At 39.7% G+C, this 17,049-nt stretch overlaps 1 protein-coding gene across 1 annotated transcript; it reads left to right on the forward strand.

Moving 5' to 3' along the window:
* The first annotated feature begins 6,419 nt into the window (after positions 1-6,419).
* LOC112274282 (helicase-like transcription factor CHR28) lies at positions 6,420-13,233 on the forward strand. Its single transcript, XM_024503611.3, has 11 exons — positions 6,420-6,873; positions 7,227-7,446; positions 7,847-8,748; positions 8,913-8,990; positions 9,120-9,197; positions 9,331-10,264; positions 10,540-10,670; positions 10,948-11,172; positions 11,480-12,091; positions 12,221-12,430; positions 12,672-13,233. Exons 1-11 carry the CDS (start codon positions 6,586-6,588, stop codon positions 12,774-12,776), a joined length of 3,783 nt encoding a protein of 1,260 aa, XP_024359379.1. The 5' UTR covers positions 6,420-6,585; the 3' UTR covers positions 12,777-13,233.
* Positions 13,234-17,049: the final 3,816 nt, after the last annotated feature.

Raw genomic sequence — 17,049 nt, forward strand, 5'->3', positions numbered from 1 at the left:
TGTAGCACCGGAATGTCGATCAACATTGAATTCAGCGTTAATACGGCGGAGATCCCACACTAGAGAAATACATGAAGTTAGCTTAAACCCAGATCCGGGAGCACCAACAATCGATGTATCAATCGATGGAGTTTTAATTCCAGGGGTACAAGTCGATGGTGGCTCCAGTGTGAATTTAATGAACGCTGATACAATGGAAGACTTGGATCTAAAGCAATTGCTCCCTACGACATTAGTTTTACGAATGACAGATCATAGTCGGGTTAAGCCGATGGGAATCTTACGCGATATTGCCACTGTAATCGTGGGATTGACATACAAAATCGATTATGTTGTATTTAGGTTACAGAGTTCTACGTTATCGTATCCCATTTTATTGGACAGACCTTGGTTGTATCAAGCCAAGGCTAAGAACGACTGGGGCCGCGGCACATTGACAATTGGAAAAGGCAGTGACCAGATTGTTCTACAAATGTACCCGGTACAATATCACGGAGAAACCCAATTGCTCGAATCAGAATTTACATCGGATAACGAGAGTCACTCGATTGAGGAAGATGACGATGCTATAGTTTTACCGCAATTTGGAGTAGGTCAAACCCCTTCTACAACCAAGGGAGGAGTCTACCAATGTGGTGGCCCCGGTGAATATTTACTCCATCAGGAGGATGCCTCTAACTCGGATCATGTTATTACCGAATGGATGATCCGATATGATGTCAATCATGTGAGTGCAATGCGGTCAGACATGAGTCACCAGCAGTTGCAGTCTCCTTCGCACGACGACGGGCCAACAGGCAATTTTAAATCGGCGGCTGTGGAAGAACTTGTTTTCTAGACTCTGAACTTAAGCACCCCTGACGCGCCCCAAAATATAAAGATATACAAAGGTATTCAAGGTAACGAATTGAGTCAGTGGAAAGCATTCTTCCTCCGGCATAAATCGTCCTTTGCTTGGACGTATGCAGATCTGAAGGGTATTCCAGAAACGGTGTGTGAACATCGTATTACATTGGTTCCGTGTACTCTGTGTAGCTGTCTTCAGTATTTTGTCTAGAATTGTTGAAGCATAGTTCGTTAGTGGAGAGTTCACGACAAATCATAGTATTAGTGCGAATACGCAGAGATTTATAATGTCGAGGGAGAAGGTGAAGAGAGCCTCGGAGAAGGAGGAAGAGGGTAGAAGGGTGAGGTCAAGGAGTAATATGGATGAACTTTCTCTTTGTATACTCACAAATATGGAACCCATGCGGTTAGAAATTTGCTGGAATGCAAAGCGGCAGAAGGACTTTAGAAGTGCGCAGCTTTATCCTTTTCTGCGAGCGATAGATAATTTACAATCAATCGAAACTGGAAGTTGAGAAAATGAAGCAACAATTGGAATTGAACCAGACGAAGATGGCGACTTTGGAATAGGAAAAGAAGACGATGAGTGACCAATTCAGAGTGAAAACAGAGGAAATGCAAGGGGAGATCAACACTCTGAAGGAGGTTGCAAAGAAATTGGAGGAAGAATTGGTCAGCGTTCGACGGCCACAAGGGTCAATTGAAGGTTCAATTGGCGAATTGGAACAGAAGGTGAAGCAACAACAATACCAATTAGAGGCGAAAGACACCCAAATTCTGCAATTGGAAAGTCAAATCTGTGAATTGGGAGCACTTAATGAAGATTTAACAGCCAGATTGAACATAGTCCCAATAAATGTATCAGACGAGGAAGACGAAGAAGTGACTTTAGAATTGTAATCAGTAGCAATGAGTATGGGAAATGCTAAGGAGTCACCAGTTCAATTTCAAACTGGTTGTTTGCGAGGACGTTGCACAGTTAGGAGTGGGGCTATGTAGAATAAGTAGTTATTTGCTGATTTGTAGATACTTAGTTTATAGTGTAAACAGGGATAGATGACTGTTAGAAAGGTAGTTCAGTAGTTAAAATGGATGAATAGTTAGGAAAAGCAGTTTTCATTAGAGATGTAGGAGTTGGCATCTTGTGGTAAGATAAGGAGGATGAGAGAGAGGAAGAAACCACCATTACTGTGATAGTATGAGCCGGGGTAAGCTTGGTGCTACCTCTTTTCTTTTGTTGTTATGTTCTTTGAAATAAGAGTATTGAGAGTTTCTGAATATTGTGAAGTGAATCATGGAATGAAAGTGTGAATGGAATTATATGTTATTGAATGAGAAGAAGAGAGATTGAATGTTGAAATCTGAATGTAGTTCAGCAGAAAGAGTGAATCTGTGGTTGTGTGAAACACTGTAATGTGAATGGTAGTTCTGTGTGAAGAATTCCAGTAATTGGAATGAGGGTAATTATGTGCTGAAGCTGTGATGTTGAGGTATTATAGTTGGAGATTATAAGAGTGAAGATATATTGGTGGAAATAACAGTTATTGGTATGACTGAATTGTTGCAAGGAAGAGAGTGATAAGGTGAAAGGAGAGATTATTGTTTTCCTATGTGCTTAGACAATGGAAATAGTGACGATACATTGGAGGTAATTAATTGTGTGACCCTAACGTGAACGCTCAAGCAACTAGTCACTCCCCGTGTTCGAATTCCCCTATATGGGTTTATTCTAGGAAGTTTCTTCCGGAATAAGTAAAACGAGAAATCACAATTATATATATATATATATATAAAAACTTCTATACTTAAAATTTGTATTGAAAAAATATTTTATAATAAATTCTATGCAAATCTATAATAAATTTTATATTACTTGAAAATTAATAAAAATATTTGTTTGAATTTTTAGTTTATTTTTTTATAATTTATATATGTTTTAGATATATATATATATATATATATATATATATATATCTATATATATATATCTATATATATATATGTATGTGTGTGTGTGTGTGTGTGTGTGTGTGTGGTTGATACTACAAGTACATCCCAAGTTGTTATATGTACACCCATTACATCTATACATACATCCAAGGTCTTTTATTGGTTCATCTAGGTCTCTTTTTTCTTGTCTCTTTTTTCTTGTTCCTAATTCCTTCCTTCTCTCCTTTGCCTTAGTGCAGGTCCTAATTCTCTTTCTTTTCTTACTTACCTTGGCACAATATAGTAGCAACCATCATTGCTAACTTATACAAGCAGCATTAGAATTGGTAGAGAAAGTATTAAGTTGCCCTAGTTGGATCTATTAGGCTTGAAATTAATCAATATTGGAAGTGAAGTAGTAGCATGATTTAGCATAATTATGATGAAATTGCAAACACAAGATCATTGAAAGGTATACTATATTTCTATATGATTGAATCTTCACCTTGTAGAGGTGATAGTTTCTATGCCATTATTTAGGTTCATAAATCATCCACAATCTCTTATTCATTATTACATCTTTAAAAATTGGAGTGGTTTAAATAATAATTTAGAGTCATCTTTAATGAATCATGTTTTATTTAAATGATATTTTCTATAAAACAAGTCTTTAGAATGTTGACTAAGTAGTCAAGAGCTTGAATAACTCATTGAAAGGAATGTCGTGCTGATTGAAGTAAAGTTTTGGATTTGATTAGCTAACCAAAGTACTAACAAACTATTATATTTTATTGCTAGATTGTAAAGAAAACAATAGAAAAACATTGAGGGATGTTAAGACAAGAGATGAGGTAGTAAAGTACTCCAAATTTATACAAATAGTTGATTTGATGAATGAATTAGAATTTGTATAATATGCATCATTCTTTGTTGTCATTTTGAAGATGAAGATTATGTAATTTTCTTGAGCTAAATCCAAAAGAAACTTATTAAAGAAATAGATGCATATGCATGATCAATTATAATATGGACTTAGAGTTGTAAAAGACACCGACTTGTAAGAGAGGCTAGGACTTGTGCTGAGGCAAGGAAGATAAAGAGAGTGGCTAAAACTTACTATTGTATAATGTGAATTTTAGCTTGAGAATACACCATACATCTAGTTGTAGAAGATAAATAGAAAAATGCAACAACAAGATTCTAAAAAGTCTAATATAATCTTGAATAAATTCTAATTAAACCTTAATAACTTAATCAAACTTTAACCAATTCAAAAGAAGTTTGAAAGAAATTACTAAAGAAATATAAAAAAGTCATAAATTAATTTAAAATAATAATAATAATAATAATAAATTTTAAAGAAATAAAAGAAATATTTTTAAATATTAAAAATATAAAACTTAAAAATAATAAAGAATATTTTTAAAATATTAAAAATAAAAATCTCAAGTAAATCCTAATTAAATATTAATGTATTTTTTTAAAAAATCTAATAATCCTAAAGAAATTCTAATGAAACTCTAATAAAATCTTAATTAAATCCTAACAAAATTTTAATTAAATCATAACCAAATTCTAACAAAATCTAATCAAATCTTAAATCAAATCCTAATTAAATCCTAATTAGATCTTAATAAAATTCTAAGTAAATCCAAAAGAATCTTAAGTAAATCCTAATCAACTCTTATAGTTGTTTTAAATTTTCAATAACTATTAATTGAACCATTAATCTTAACTAAAATTTCACAAATATTTCAATCAATAAAAAAATAAAAAATATATAAAATTTATTTTTTTTAAAAAATTGCTTATGTATAAATAATTAAGTCCAAATTTCTGTCATTAAATTTTTCTTTAATCTAACAAGCAGATATCTTAAGATTGCAAAAACTCTTAATGATCGTAAATTTCAAATATCTAAAATTCTAATCTAATAAAACTCTCATATCCTTTAGTCTAACAGTTTGATTGACATCAAATTTGTGAAATATATTCAAGACAAATATAATGACAAACTTACAAATTTCACTTGTAAATTTATCAAGTTATTAACACAATCCTTAAATTTGTTAATCTTTTTTATATTTAAAAATCCAATGCCATTGAGAGCATCTCTTACTTTGAAAAATCCTCAAAAACTCAATAAGTATTCAAATCACTTGAAACCAATGCTTTAACAACCTTTTTAAAGTTTTTTTCCATAACTACACTCTTTGATCAACAACAAAAATTCCAAAATTGATGTATGTACATGGTTTTGTACTTTAGGATCTAATTTAGACATTGATTCATAATTGGTCCTCTTTGGATATCAATTCTAGATATTTTAAGTTAAGTTTTGCTAAAATCTATTTTTAATTCCATCCTAAAGATATTTATATGATGTGTTTTCTTAATTAATTTTATTTTTCTTTATTTATGGCCTTACAAAGAAAGTAGAAGTATTTTATTTATTAAAAGACAATATTGATATTAAAAGTTTTTATTACCTTTTTATCATTTATCCATGTTTTACTACTATATCTTTCTATTAGGCCATTTTAAAAGAAATCCATATTTTTATCTTTCACCATATAGTCATTTTACTATACAATACCATGCTAAGATAAGAAAGAGAGGAAAGGAATCCAAGATCCATGCCAAAACATATGAGAGAAGAAGGGGGATTAGAGTCCATGCAAGAACAAAGAAAAAGGGATCTAAATGAGCTGATTAGGAGCCTTGGGTGTATGTATAGACATAATGGATATGTGTATGGCAACTTTAGGTGTGATTGTAGCATGAGCCTATATATATAGAAAAATACACACATACAAAAATACATGCACACATATGATATTATAATAATATGATCATTTTATATTAAGTGAAGTTATTTATAATTTTATATTTTACCAAATTAATTAAAAAATGATTGCATTTTTTTTACAAAAGTTGCTGAAAAAAACTCGTATAATTTTTTTGAAGTTAGAAACATTATTTAGAAGAAACTTCTGTGATTATTCAATATGCCATGCAACTTTTTAGATCCAAGAAAGTTCCATAACTAAATTCAAAGGAAAAAAAATTAAGTTATTTCAGACTCACAACATGCTTCATAGAAAATTCCCAAAATGTTGCACTGAAAAAAGATGCCATGAAGGGCAACGATGATGAAATCCAGTGTTGCTATTGCTGAATGTAATTTGGTCTAATATGGAATATAGGTTGGTTTCCTCTCCACGAGAACCTGTTCTAACGTCGTCGTCCATTGACATCACCTCCAACGTCCATCCCATAACATTTGGCAGCGATGGACAAGTCTCCGTCCTTCCTACGACGGATTCAGTCCAACAAACGAACGACAACGAAATAGTGCAACGTGCGTTGGTCAAGTATGGTCAGCTAACTCCGTCGCTGGTAGGCTGAGGGAGGGGGGAGTTCCCAGTCGCCAAAGCAGACGACGGACTGGAGGATAATGTGACGGACTAGTGGATGATGCAGATTTATGCAAGACGTTCGTTCGTTTGTTCGTCAGGGGAACTGGAAAGAAAGTTCTACAGGTCTTTTTCACCGTAGTAGTACCGATTGTGCCAGAGATCCTTTCCAGGTGTGCTCGGTAGCTGGTTCTCGAATCCGCTGAGGGCTGGGTTCATGGTCATCACCATGGCTGAATTGCCGGTCTAGCGTCCGCACGGTGACGAAGCTCTCGTCTGCACCCGCCGCTCTGCGACTTCGGGCGGGATTTGTGCAAATTTTGAGACAGTTTGGTGCGTTAAGGGGTTCAGGCGTTCTTGTTGGTTTTTGCAGGATGAGGGTTTGTGAGAGGCGATGATGGCGGATGTGGGAAGGGATCAGGTTAGTGTTGCGGAGACGATAGGTAGCTTGGAATGGGGGATTTTTGGAAGCGCAGGAATGGGGGAGAGCAGGTTACGAGGTGATTACAGCTGCAGTGAGTTAGGGCAAGATGGGATGGGCGAGCTGGAAGGAGCTCAAAATAATTGGAGAGAAGGTGAGGCAGATGTCGAAGATGGCAGTGAGCCGGTGCGGGACGAGACGGATCAACGTGATGTTTACCTCGATGAACTTTTAAGCGTCATTGAGGATGATCCCGATTCGGTGAGGGTCTTTCTCTCACGTCGTTCTCATTTCTTATTAATGTTTCGGAATTTTAGGGTTTTTTTAATTTTTAATTTTTTAAATTTTTTTTCTCCCTTTTGAGGGACTACTGGTTCTTGTGGCAGAAATGGTTTTAGGCCACGCAAGCTAACACGCCTTGATTTTTCGCAAGGCGCAGGGCTTTCATTGTAACATATTGCAGCGTGTATTGCGAATTCCGCCAGGTCTTGAGAGCAGATCTGGAGAGAGCTGCAGATCTTGCAGTTACGATCTTGAGTTTGAAGTTTATGCTCCGCTTACCATACTAGGTAACTCTTTCTGAGACATTGTGGATTTTTGGAGTTTCTCCGCAGGCTGCACCGAGGTTCCAGGCAACCTCTGCTATGGATGAAGTGCTAGAGACAGATGGGACAATGCCTCTTCTTGGTCCAGCTGTCTCGCATCAAGAGTTGGGGATTGCACCGTATGCACCTGCTGTGCCCGAGGGACATTATGGTCTATCACTGGCGCCTTCATTTAATCATACCACCTCAGAAGTCTTCTGGCAGCGCGATTTGAATGGGAGTGGAGAAGGTTAGATCTCACAGGATTCACTGCATTTGTCACATGCCCCCTTTGACAGTCGATACACCTGTTTCCCTTTAATTCTTTTATTTTAACATTAAAGGATTGACGACGAATACCTAAGCACCTCGTTGTGACCGAACGTAAATTACATGCAATCTTTCTCCTTTTGGTTATTTATTTATTTATTCAATTATTTGTCCTGACTGAAGAGAAAACCCCAATGCTACAGTATTCTTTGACTTATTATCGTATTTTCCAAGCATCTATCTATGGCACACATGAATATCAGTCGTTCAACATTTAGGGCGGAGAAACCGTAATAGGCTAGATTTTAATTAAGTCATGCATTACTATCCAAGCTCAACTTGATGGAACGCTGACTCTTATGTTCTTTCTTGCATAGCAGGTTTTGAAGAGACTTCAGACGAGGTGCTTTCTTTAGAGGATACAGAGCAGGACACGATTCAGTATTTTCCAGAACTGACTGGAGATCTTGATTATGACAGGCCGCAGCAGAATGATGGATCTGTATTGGCTTCGAACTGCTACTCAGAAAGGCTTTCACCTGGGGTGTCGAGACCGAGTCGTTCCACTTCCAGTTCGCCAATTGCCATGTTTGACAATACCTCAAGACATGGATTAGTGTTCGATAGTCCGTTTGAGCGGAACAGCATAGTTGAAAACCCTAGGCAATTTACCATCCTCAATGGCCATGCCATTGTGGATCTTACCAGTGATGACAGCGATGGTGATGAGGAGGAGTCTGAGCTGAAGGAGATAGATGGGAGATCGCGAGGCAAACGGAAATTACCTCACGATGAAACTGAAGGTGATAGAAAGCGGCTACGAGAAACTGCCAATTCGTCTTATATGCAAAATATTGGTACCGGGTTTCCCTACACGCAGATTGCGAAGAAGCCATGTGAAACGATTTCTTTTCCAAACAGATCTCAGTCATGGAGTCCTAGCTCTCTCAAGTATTCTTCTCAATTAGGTAATCTTGAGTCCTCTGTGACCACCGCCACATCTTTAAAGAATATTCCAGGTTATGAATCTCACAAAACTACTTCTGCGAGGAGAGATACTTACACTAGTAGTTTGACAAATATGGCGCAAAGGAGTTGCTCAGGGGAAGTGAGCACATCGTACGATAGAGGAATATCTAGGGTTTTACCTGGGACCGTGGCAAGATCTATGGCAGGATTAGTCAATGGAATGCGTGTTGCTGCTACAATAGATCATCGTCTAGCTCTTGCAATGGATCCTGTGAAGCGGAGCGAGGAGTTAGCTATCCAAGCTGTTGTCCAGGTATTGTTTACTGCCTAGCTACCGCCAGTTTTTAAAATTTTATTGTTTAGCTCTTTAGCATTGATACAGATTGGGGTGATCGTCCTTAGTGATATTGCATTAAAAGGCAACGTCACGAAACCAGTCTTGTATATTTCTTCTAATTAATTCCTTGAACTTGACAGGCTTTTTCATTGGGAGATGAGAAGGAAGAGCTTACTCCTGATGAAGACCTTTTAACTATGACACTCCTCAAGCATCAGGTACTAAGAAGTTAAAAGTTGTGGTCATGTTGTGCACTACCAGTTATTCTGAAATGTATTCGTTATGTTTTCTACTTTAAAGTTGTTATTAGTCTTACGTGATCTCTTGCTTCAAAATTTGTGCTGCAGAGAATAGCGCTGGCGTGGATGGTTAATAGAGAAAGTGGAAGACATGAACCTTGTGGAGGCATTTTAGCGGATGATCAGGTGAGCCTTCGTGACAACTCTTTGTACTGTATCTTTTTATCTAAAAAGGCATCTATTTTGTGATACTGTTCTTGCACCTTTTTTTTTCTAACTTCTTAAATAATCATGACTTATCAATTCTAATTGCTGCCAGGGTCTCGGAAAAACAATCTCTACTATTTCTCTCATCTTGAAGAATAGAGCTCCGATTCTAAAATCAGGATCAACCAGTGCACAGTCTGTTCAATTAGAAGGTTCGACAGTCGATCTGGATGCTTACGAAGACGATGAAGACCAGCTACTGCTCAAAAAGGAATTCGAAAATGGACAGTGGCCAGCATCTGCTCTTATTGAAAATGGCAATCAGCTACAGCAGGATGAACCTAAGTCCAGCCAACCATCGAGCAAAGGCAGGCCAGCTGCGGGGACACTTGTTGTGTGCCCTACAAGTGTTTTGCGTCAGTGGGCGCAGGAGATCAGGGACAAGGTCTCTATTAAGGCAGACGTATCAGTGCTAGTTTACCACGGGAGCAATCGAATCAAGGATCCACATGAAATTGCGAAGTTTGATGTGGTGCTTTCTACTTACTCAATTGTGAGTATGGAGGTTCCCAAGCAGGCACTACCTGAAGAAAAAGAGGTAGACAATAGGAGGAGTGCTTTTGACTATGGGATAAGTCAGTTCACAAAACCCAAGAAAGATAAACCCGAGAAGGTTAAGAAGGCAAAGGCCAAAGGCAAAGGAGCGGGGGCAGATGGTGACAGTTCTGATTCTGGTCCTTTGGCTCGTGTTGCTTGGTTTAGGGTTGTTCTAGATGAAGCTCAGAGTATTAAGAATTATAGAACTCAGGTTGCACGTGCTGTATGGGGTCTCCGAGCTAAGAGGCGATGGTGTCTCAGCGGGACTCCTATCCAGAACTCAGTAGACGACCTTTTTAGCTACTTCCGCTTTCTCCGTTACTCTCCATGGGGAGATGTTTATAAGAAGTTTCAGCGTGATATCAAGGATCCTGTTGGGAGGAATCCAACCGAAGGCTATAAAAAGCTTCAAGCAATTTTGAAACCAATTGTTTTGAGGCGTACCAAAAGTAAGCGTTGTGCTTCTACATTAAGATCGTTAGCTTTTTCATGTAATGGCAAGTTCATGAGGGTTTATGTCTGGTTATGATACTCTTCCTTGAAGGTTATGTTTCATTAAACAGGAAGTTTTTCCGAGAGTTTTCGGGATCTAGAGGCTGTTGGTAACTGAATTTTCCAAGTTATGATTCTCTTTACCTTTGTGGCGGGGATTCTTGCGGTTTGATTAACTTTTATATTGGTAATGAGGTTTGTAAATATCATAGCCTGGATTGTTTTATTGCAGCTTCTTTTCTCGACGGAAAACCTATTGTCAATTTACCTCAAAGAATTGTAAAACTTCAGCAAACAGAATTCAGCTTGAATGAGCGCTCCTTTTACTCCAACTTGGAGACAGAATCACGGGCTCAGTTTCAGGTCAGTTTTTTTTGGTTTTTGCATGTTTGTGTTTGTTTTCTGTTTTTTTTGTGTATTTTTTTGTATGATCTAGGGTTATTAGATGCCTACATTTAGCATTAGCAGTAATCTATGGGTTTTTATGTTATTTTTTTCAAAATTAATGGCGTATGATTCACAGTTATGGATAATTCATAATGAGATTTCAAGGCTCTCCAAATACTTCAGGAATTGAGGAGTTCCGTTTTGATTTTATCGAAGGTTATCTCATCATAATCTGAATGTGGTCAATTTGCAGATGTATGCTGCTGCAGGAACTGTGCAGAATAACTATGTGAACATTCTTTGGATGCTGCTACGGCTGCGCCAGGCATGTGATCATCCCATGCTTGTTAAGAAATGTGCGAAAAGTGAAGCTTTACAAAAAACAACACTAGAGGCAGTTCGAAAGTTGCCACCTCATCAACGTGCTGCACTTATTCAGTGCTTGGAAGGTGGTAGGGCAATATGTTACATCTGCCAGGTTTGTTCTTTGAATCTTTGTGTTCTATGGAAATCATGAGTTGTTGGGAACATCATGCTACTCTTGTTTCTCCTTGTCGAGAATAATTCATAGAAGGTCGACAACGGAGTGTTGCAACTAATTTCTGAATCCCCAAAGCAGTCCGAGGTGATGATCTCTGTTGCTTCCCATTTGATTCATTTCTTCGTTGTAGACTGGAGTATAACTTGGTCCTCGTTGTTGTGAGAAGATTTGGACGATCTAGATAGTGAGCACACCATGATTGCATATCCTCATGTATCCATCGTTTTCTGCGTGGTGTTTCCAGGATGCACCAGAAGATCCAGTCGTCAGCATATGTGCGCATGTATTTTGTAGACAATGCGTATCTGAGCAAATGAATGGCGATGATACGACCTGTCGATTCCCCAAGTGCAAGAAATCACTCAATGTCTCTTTATTATATACGCTTTCTGCTTTGAAAGATTCGGGGGTTTGTGAAGAAAGTAGCAGCCTTATTAAGGAAGAGAAAAGTTCAGAGCCTGCCATAACAGAGTTGGATCAATCTTGGAAGACATCCTCCAAAATCGATGCTATGATGAATACATTGCAGGCCTTGCCAAAGGTAATTGTGCTTGTAGAAGATGGGAAGATTGTTAAGGGACCTAAAGCAGAAACATTATTGAAAGCAGAAGCTGTGGAAATTGATCAGGGTGAAACCCTGTCTTCTGGGTTGCCTGTCGTTTCTGAGACAACTGTTAGTAAAATCGACAAGGTTGAGTCGACTGAAAAAGCTATTGTATTTTCACAATGGACTAGCATGCTTGACCTCTTGGAAACTCCGTTGAAGAAATCAGGATTATGCTATCGAAGGCTGGATGGTACCATGTCAGTTGTCGCTCGAGATCGAGCTGTTTCTGATTTCAATACACTTCCAGAGGTATGCTTTTATCTTTCCCCATGGGATTAGTGGTATTTTTCCTTTCTACCAAAGCTCATGCTATGTCTACAGTTAATAAATGCGAGTCTTTTGCGAATCTTACTTGTGCTTATAATGAACTTGTTGCAGGTGACAGTCATGATTATGTCTCTGAAAGCTGCAAGCCTTGGGCTTAATATGGTGGCTGCAAACCATGTGCTCCTACTGGACGTATGGTGGAATCCCACCACTGAAGATCAAGCAATTGATCGAGCTCATCGTATTGGTCAAACTCGAACTGTCAATGTCTCACGATTCACAATTAAAAACACAATTGAAGATCGTATTTTAGCATTACAGGTTTGTTCAAAACCCATCTGTGCAATGGCTAAGGAATGTTTCATGTAACGCCACATGTCTTCTGAAGCTAAAAAAAACCTCTCTCTCTCTCTCTCTCTCTCTCTTTTCTTTCTTTCTTTCTTTCTTTCTTTCTTTCTTTCTTTCTCTTTTTTTTTTTTTTTTTTTTTTTTTTTTTGCGTGTCATGTGTCTTTCATTTGGTATGACAATCCTCACGTTTATAAGAGGGTGAACATCATGCAGGAGCGAAAGAGACAAATTGTGGCATCTGCTTTTGGGGAGAACAGCGGAGGTGAACAAAAGAATCGTCTGACAGTGGAGGACCTTCGCTACCTTTTCCGAGTCTAAGTGGTTCAGTGGATTTTCTGTACTTTTAAATTACTGCTGTTTTTGATATGTAATATTACCCAAACACAATAGCAGAAGCAGTGGGCTTTGTTTGACAATACTCGTAGGAGTTGGGCTGCTTTACCATTCGAGGGCCCCCGCGCTTAGTCTGTAGGGTAATTGGCAGTTTCAAATATTACATTTGATCCCTCTCTTGATATTGATCCGTAAGGCTGTAGTCACTATCTTGCTGATTAAATTATTTCCAAGGTAGTGTTGTGTCTTGAAGTTTCGGATTACAGGCCTGTGAAACTTTAGAACTTGGGTTTCTCATTCGTGAGTAACTGGGTAGTCGATTGGAATACTCCTGAAAGCACGAACAGTGAATTACTGAAGAGGCATTCTTTTCTTCAGTTTGTACACTAGATTGTATTAAAATGACGTCTTAATTAAGCGGATCTGGTTGATTTTTGCGAAACTTAAGTATTAATATATCGTACTGAGATTTCTATCGGATGCCACACCAAAATTGCTTGGGACTTAACAGTAATATTAGGTGATTGTTGTGTCGAAATCAAAAGCCTGATTTGTCATGTTATGAGTTATAGAGAGAATGTGATGTTATGAAATAACTCAGTTCTTAGCAATAGGTTAGTTTGGCTTAATCTGGGTTAGTTAACCAACTTAATTAGGTTTAGGGTTAATCCCACGTGTAGTTAGTTTTAGATATAGAGAGAAGGCTGCTGCTTCTCTCTCTCTCTCGTGTGCATACTTTGCTCATACTCTGAAAATTCTTTAGAAGTTTTCTCCTGCTGTGTTGTCCCGATTGATTATCTTATGTTGTGCATTGACTCTTTTGCTACCACATTGTTGCTTAGCTGGATTATATCTTGTACAATTGGTATCAGTGCGTTTGGTTTCTTGATGGTTCGTGGCTTGGGTAGTGGTGAGAGTTCGGTGAAGAGAATCTGTGTTGTGGGTGCTCCAGTCCTTGTGTTGACATTGATCCTGTGTCAACGATTTCTTTTGCTTTTCGGACATCTTGGTGTGAGGGGGCCACCCGCGCTTCTGCCCTGAGGCCTGCGACCACTCAAGCCCGACTCAATGTACCCATCCTTCGTAAACGGCGGACCCAGCGCTTCTGGCACAAGATCAAAAGGGGAACTGGATCTCGTTTTCTCAATGAGTTTCGGAAGGAGAAGGAGCAGCAGCTGCAAAAAGTTTCTGCAATTGAAGGCTAATGCGGCCGACACTGTTGCGGTGCTAGCGACAGAACTTGGATCGTGGCAGGCTCACCCACGAGCCACTATGCACTCGAGCCTTTTATAGGGCTGCATGAAATCTGCACACGATTGCAGGGGAGAGAATGGGGGCCAGGTGCGGCGGTACAGAGAGAGTAAAGGGAGCGATACGGCTGAGCACTACGGGCGACGTCGAGGCACCCGAGGTTTGGGGTGAGGTGAAGTTGCCCACGGCGACTCACGTTTCAGGTCCGGGCGTCGGCCAGCAACACACTCGAGGTGGAGGGCCCCTCGTCGACTTGTTATCGAGAATATCGGGAGGAGAACTCTTGGTTTGCAAGTACGCACACGGGTGAGAGGTCAGTCGTTCGGGTGCGGGAGTGGCCGGGAAAATCACACTCGAGTTCTCATTTTTACGAGGAGAAACGGCAGGCCGAAAAATTCGCTGAGAGTACAAGGACGAGGTCGAGGACTTGGAGAAGGCCAACTTTACGGTGATCCAGATCGGTGAGGTTGCTATTCACGCTCACGTGTGCTACTCGAATTTCAATGACATCATCCACAGCATCATTGACATGGACGCAAATGTGATCAAGATTGAGAATTCGCGATCAGACGAGAAGCTGCTTAGTGTGTTCCGTGAAAGTGTGCACTAGGGAGCTGTAATTGGTCCCGGCGTGTACGATATTCATTCCCCTCGCATTCCACCAACAAAGGAGATGGCTGACCGTGCTCACAAGATGTTGGCGGTGTTGGAGTCCAAGGTATTGTGAATCAACCCTGACTGCGATCTGAAGATCAAGAAGTATGCCGAGGTTGTGCCAGCGTTGACAAACATAGTGAACGCCGCCAAGCAACTGCATGCCGAGCTGGCGAATTAGGAGCTGATTTTACGATCAAGCTGGCTTCATATGTTTCGGCTGTGCTTGATGTAGAATCTCCCCGCACTTGTTCTCCCTTTACCTACGACAGGGAGCACCTGAAGTGGGACTCATAACTTCAGAAAAGCAGGGTGTGTATTGATCAGGGCACCAGAGAACGTGGCTGATAAACTACTTGGCAAGCTAACGATGGAGGTTATCGTGCAAGGACTCTACTGCTGCCGAAGTTTCCTGGATTTTCTCTACGTTTTCCACTTGTGCTCTTCATCGTGTTCTCGTAGCAGATTTTTCTCTGCGTTGCACCCATTGCTGTTGGTGTTTTCAGTTGATGTGCACAGCGGCTGTGAAGCAAATAAAGTGACTGATTTCTGTTGACGAAATTACCCCAGAACTTACTTACTGCCGTGATGATGGGTTCACGCAAGTTAACAGCTCCCAAGTTTGAGGTGGAGAAGTTTGATGGCAACATCAGTTTCAGTTTGTGGGCACGCAAGGTGACAAATGTACTGATTCAGCAAGGCCTTGAGAAGACCATCATTGGGATTAAGCCATCGGATGTGAAGGACGTAGTGTGGGATGACATGTGTGTGCAGGCTTGCAGCACCATTGAGCTGTTCTTGGCCAATAACATTCTCAAAAACATCTTGGGCATGGACAGGAATTCGAAACTCATCTAGGACAAGCTCATTGCGCTCTAACAGGATATGTCTATGACTTCCCGCATCTATCAGTTGGAGCGGCTCTTTCGGTTGAAACTAAAAGAAGGTGGTAACATGCGCGAGCACTTGACCTCGTTTGATGAGATTGTGCACGAGGTTTGCAAACTAGGGAGAAGTTGAATGATGACCATCTTGTTGATAGCACTTCCAAAGTCTTATGCTACCATTGTCATTGTCATGACACATGGTCAGACTAAGTTGAACTTGGAAGTAGTCAAGTCTACTCTCCTTGCAGAATGGAGAAAAAGTGAGTCTTTCCATGAAGATGATTCTGCAGTTTTGGCCGTTAGAAGGAGGCCAGCAGAACGCTCTACTCCACATTCTAGAGGTTCTACTCCACATCCTAGAAGGAAATTTCAGCATAGGTCTAAATCTAGACCCTTTGTTCTTGAGTGCTGGCATTGTCATGAAAAAGGGCATAGGAAGAGAGACTGCCCTTCTCTTAAGAAGAAGAAGCACTCTTCTTTTGCTGGTGCATCTATTTCTTCAATTGACATTGTGATTGCTGATTTTGATGATGGTGCCCATGTGTTGTGTACAAGTGCTGTTGGTGATAATAAATGGATGTTGGATTCAGTTCCTCTTATCACGTGTGTCTAGAGCGTTCTTTCTTTCACACTTATCAGGAGACATCTGGCAGTGTTGAAGTTAGAAATGGAGAGTGTTGTGACTTTGTTGGCATGGGCAATGTGAGATTTCGGATGTTTGATGGAGTTGTGAGGACATTGACTAATGTTAGACACATCCCTATCAGAAGAATCTCATTTCCCTTGGTTCTTTAGAGAAAGATGGATGTCACTTTGTTGCACGTGATGGGAAGTTTTTTGTGATTAAAGTTTAAGTGACCTTAATCAAAGGGCTGCGGCAGAACAACTTGTACATCTTGTAAGGTAGGAACCTTGCTGAGGAGGTGGATCAGGTAGATGCTGTGGTGGAGCACTTAAGTGTTGAGGCTTGAACATTTGGTTCCAGTGGACACAGCTCCACTTCACGGGAGACACCAGCCATTGACTTGTGGCACTAGTGGCAAGGGTTTGACAGCTTTGGTCAACAAATCCTTGTTGCAAGGCATCAAGTCAAGCAAGCTTTCTTTTTGTGAAGATTGTATCTATGGCAGGCAAAAGAAAGTGAGTTTTAGTTCTAGTTCCTACCATCTCCATGAGATTCTTGAATATGTTCATTCAAATGTTTGGAGGCCTCCACTAGTGCAGTCTCTAGGTGGAGCCAAGTATTTTTTGACATATGTGGATGATTGAGGATGCTATTGTTGGTCCTTTAGGTAGAGGTGCAATCTCTCAACCTCAACTGCAGCGCTCTACACGTGGGAACTTTGGTCAACCTCCAGATAGATTTGGTTTTGTAGATCCTCGTATTCATTTGGTCGAGGACGAGGATGATCTTGGTGTGGTTCTACTCACGGAGGATAGAGATCCATCTAGCTATGCAGAAGCTA

This window comes from Physcomitrium patens, chromosome 21, assembly GCF_059467195.1.
Source record: "Physcomitrium patens ecotype Gransden chromosome 21, ASM5946719v1, whole genome shotgun sequence".
In the NCBI taxonomy this organism is placed as follows: domain Eukaryota; kingdom Viridiplantae; phylum Streptophyta; class Bryopsida; order Funariales; family Funariaceae; genus Physcomitrium; species Physcomitrium patens.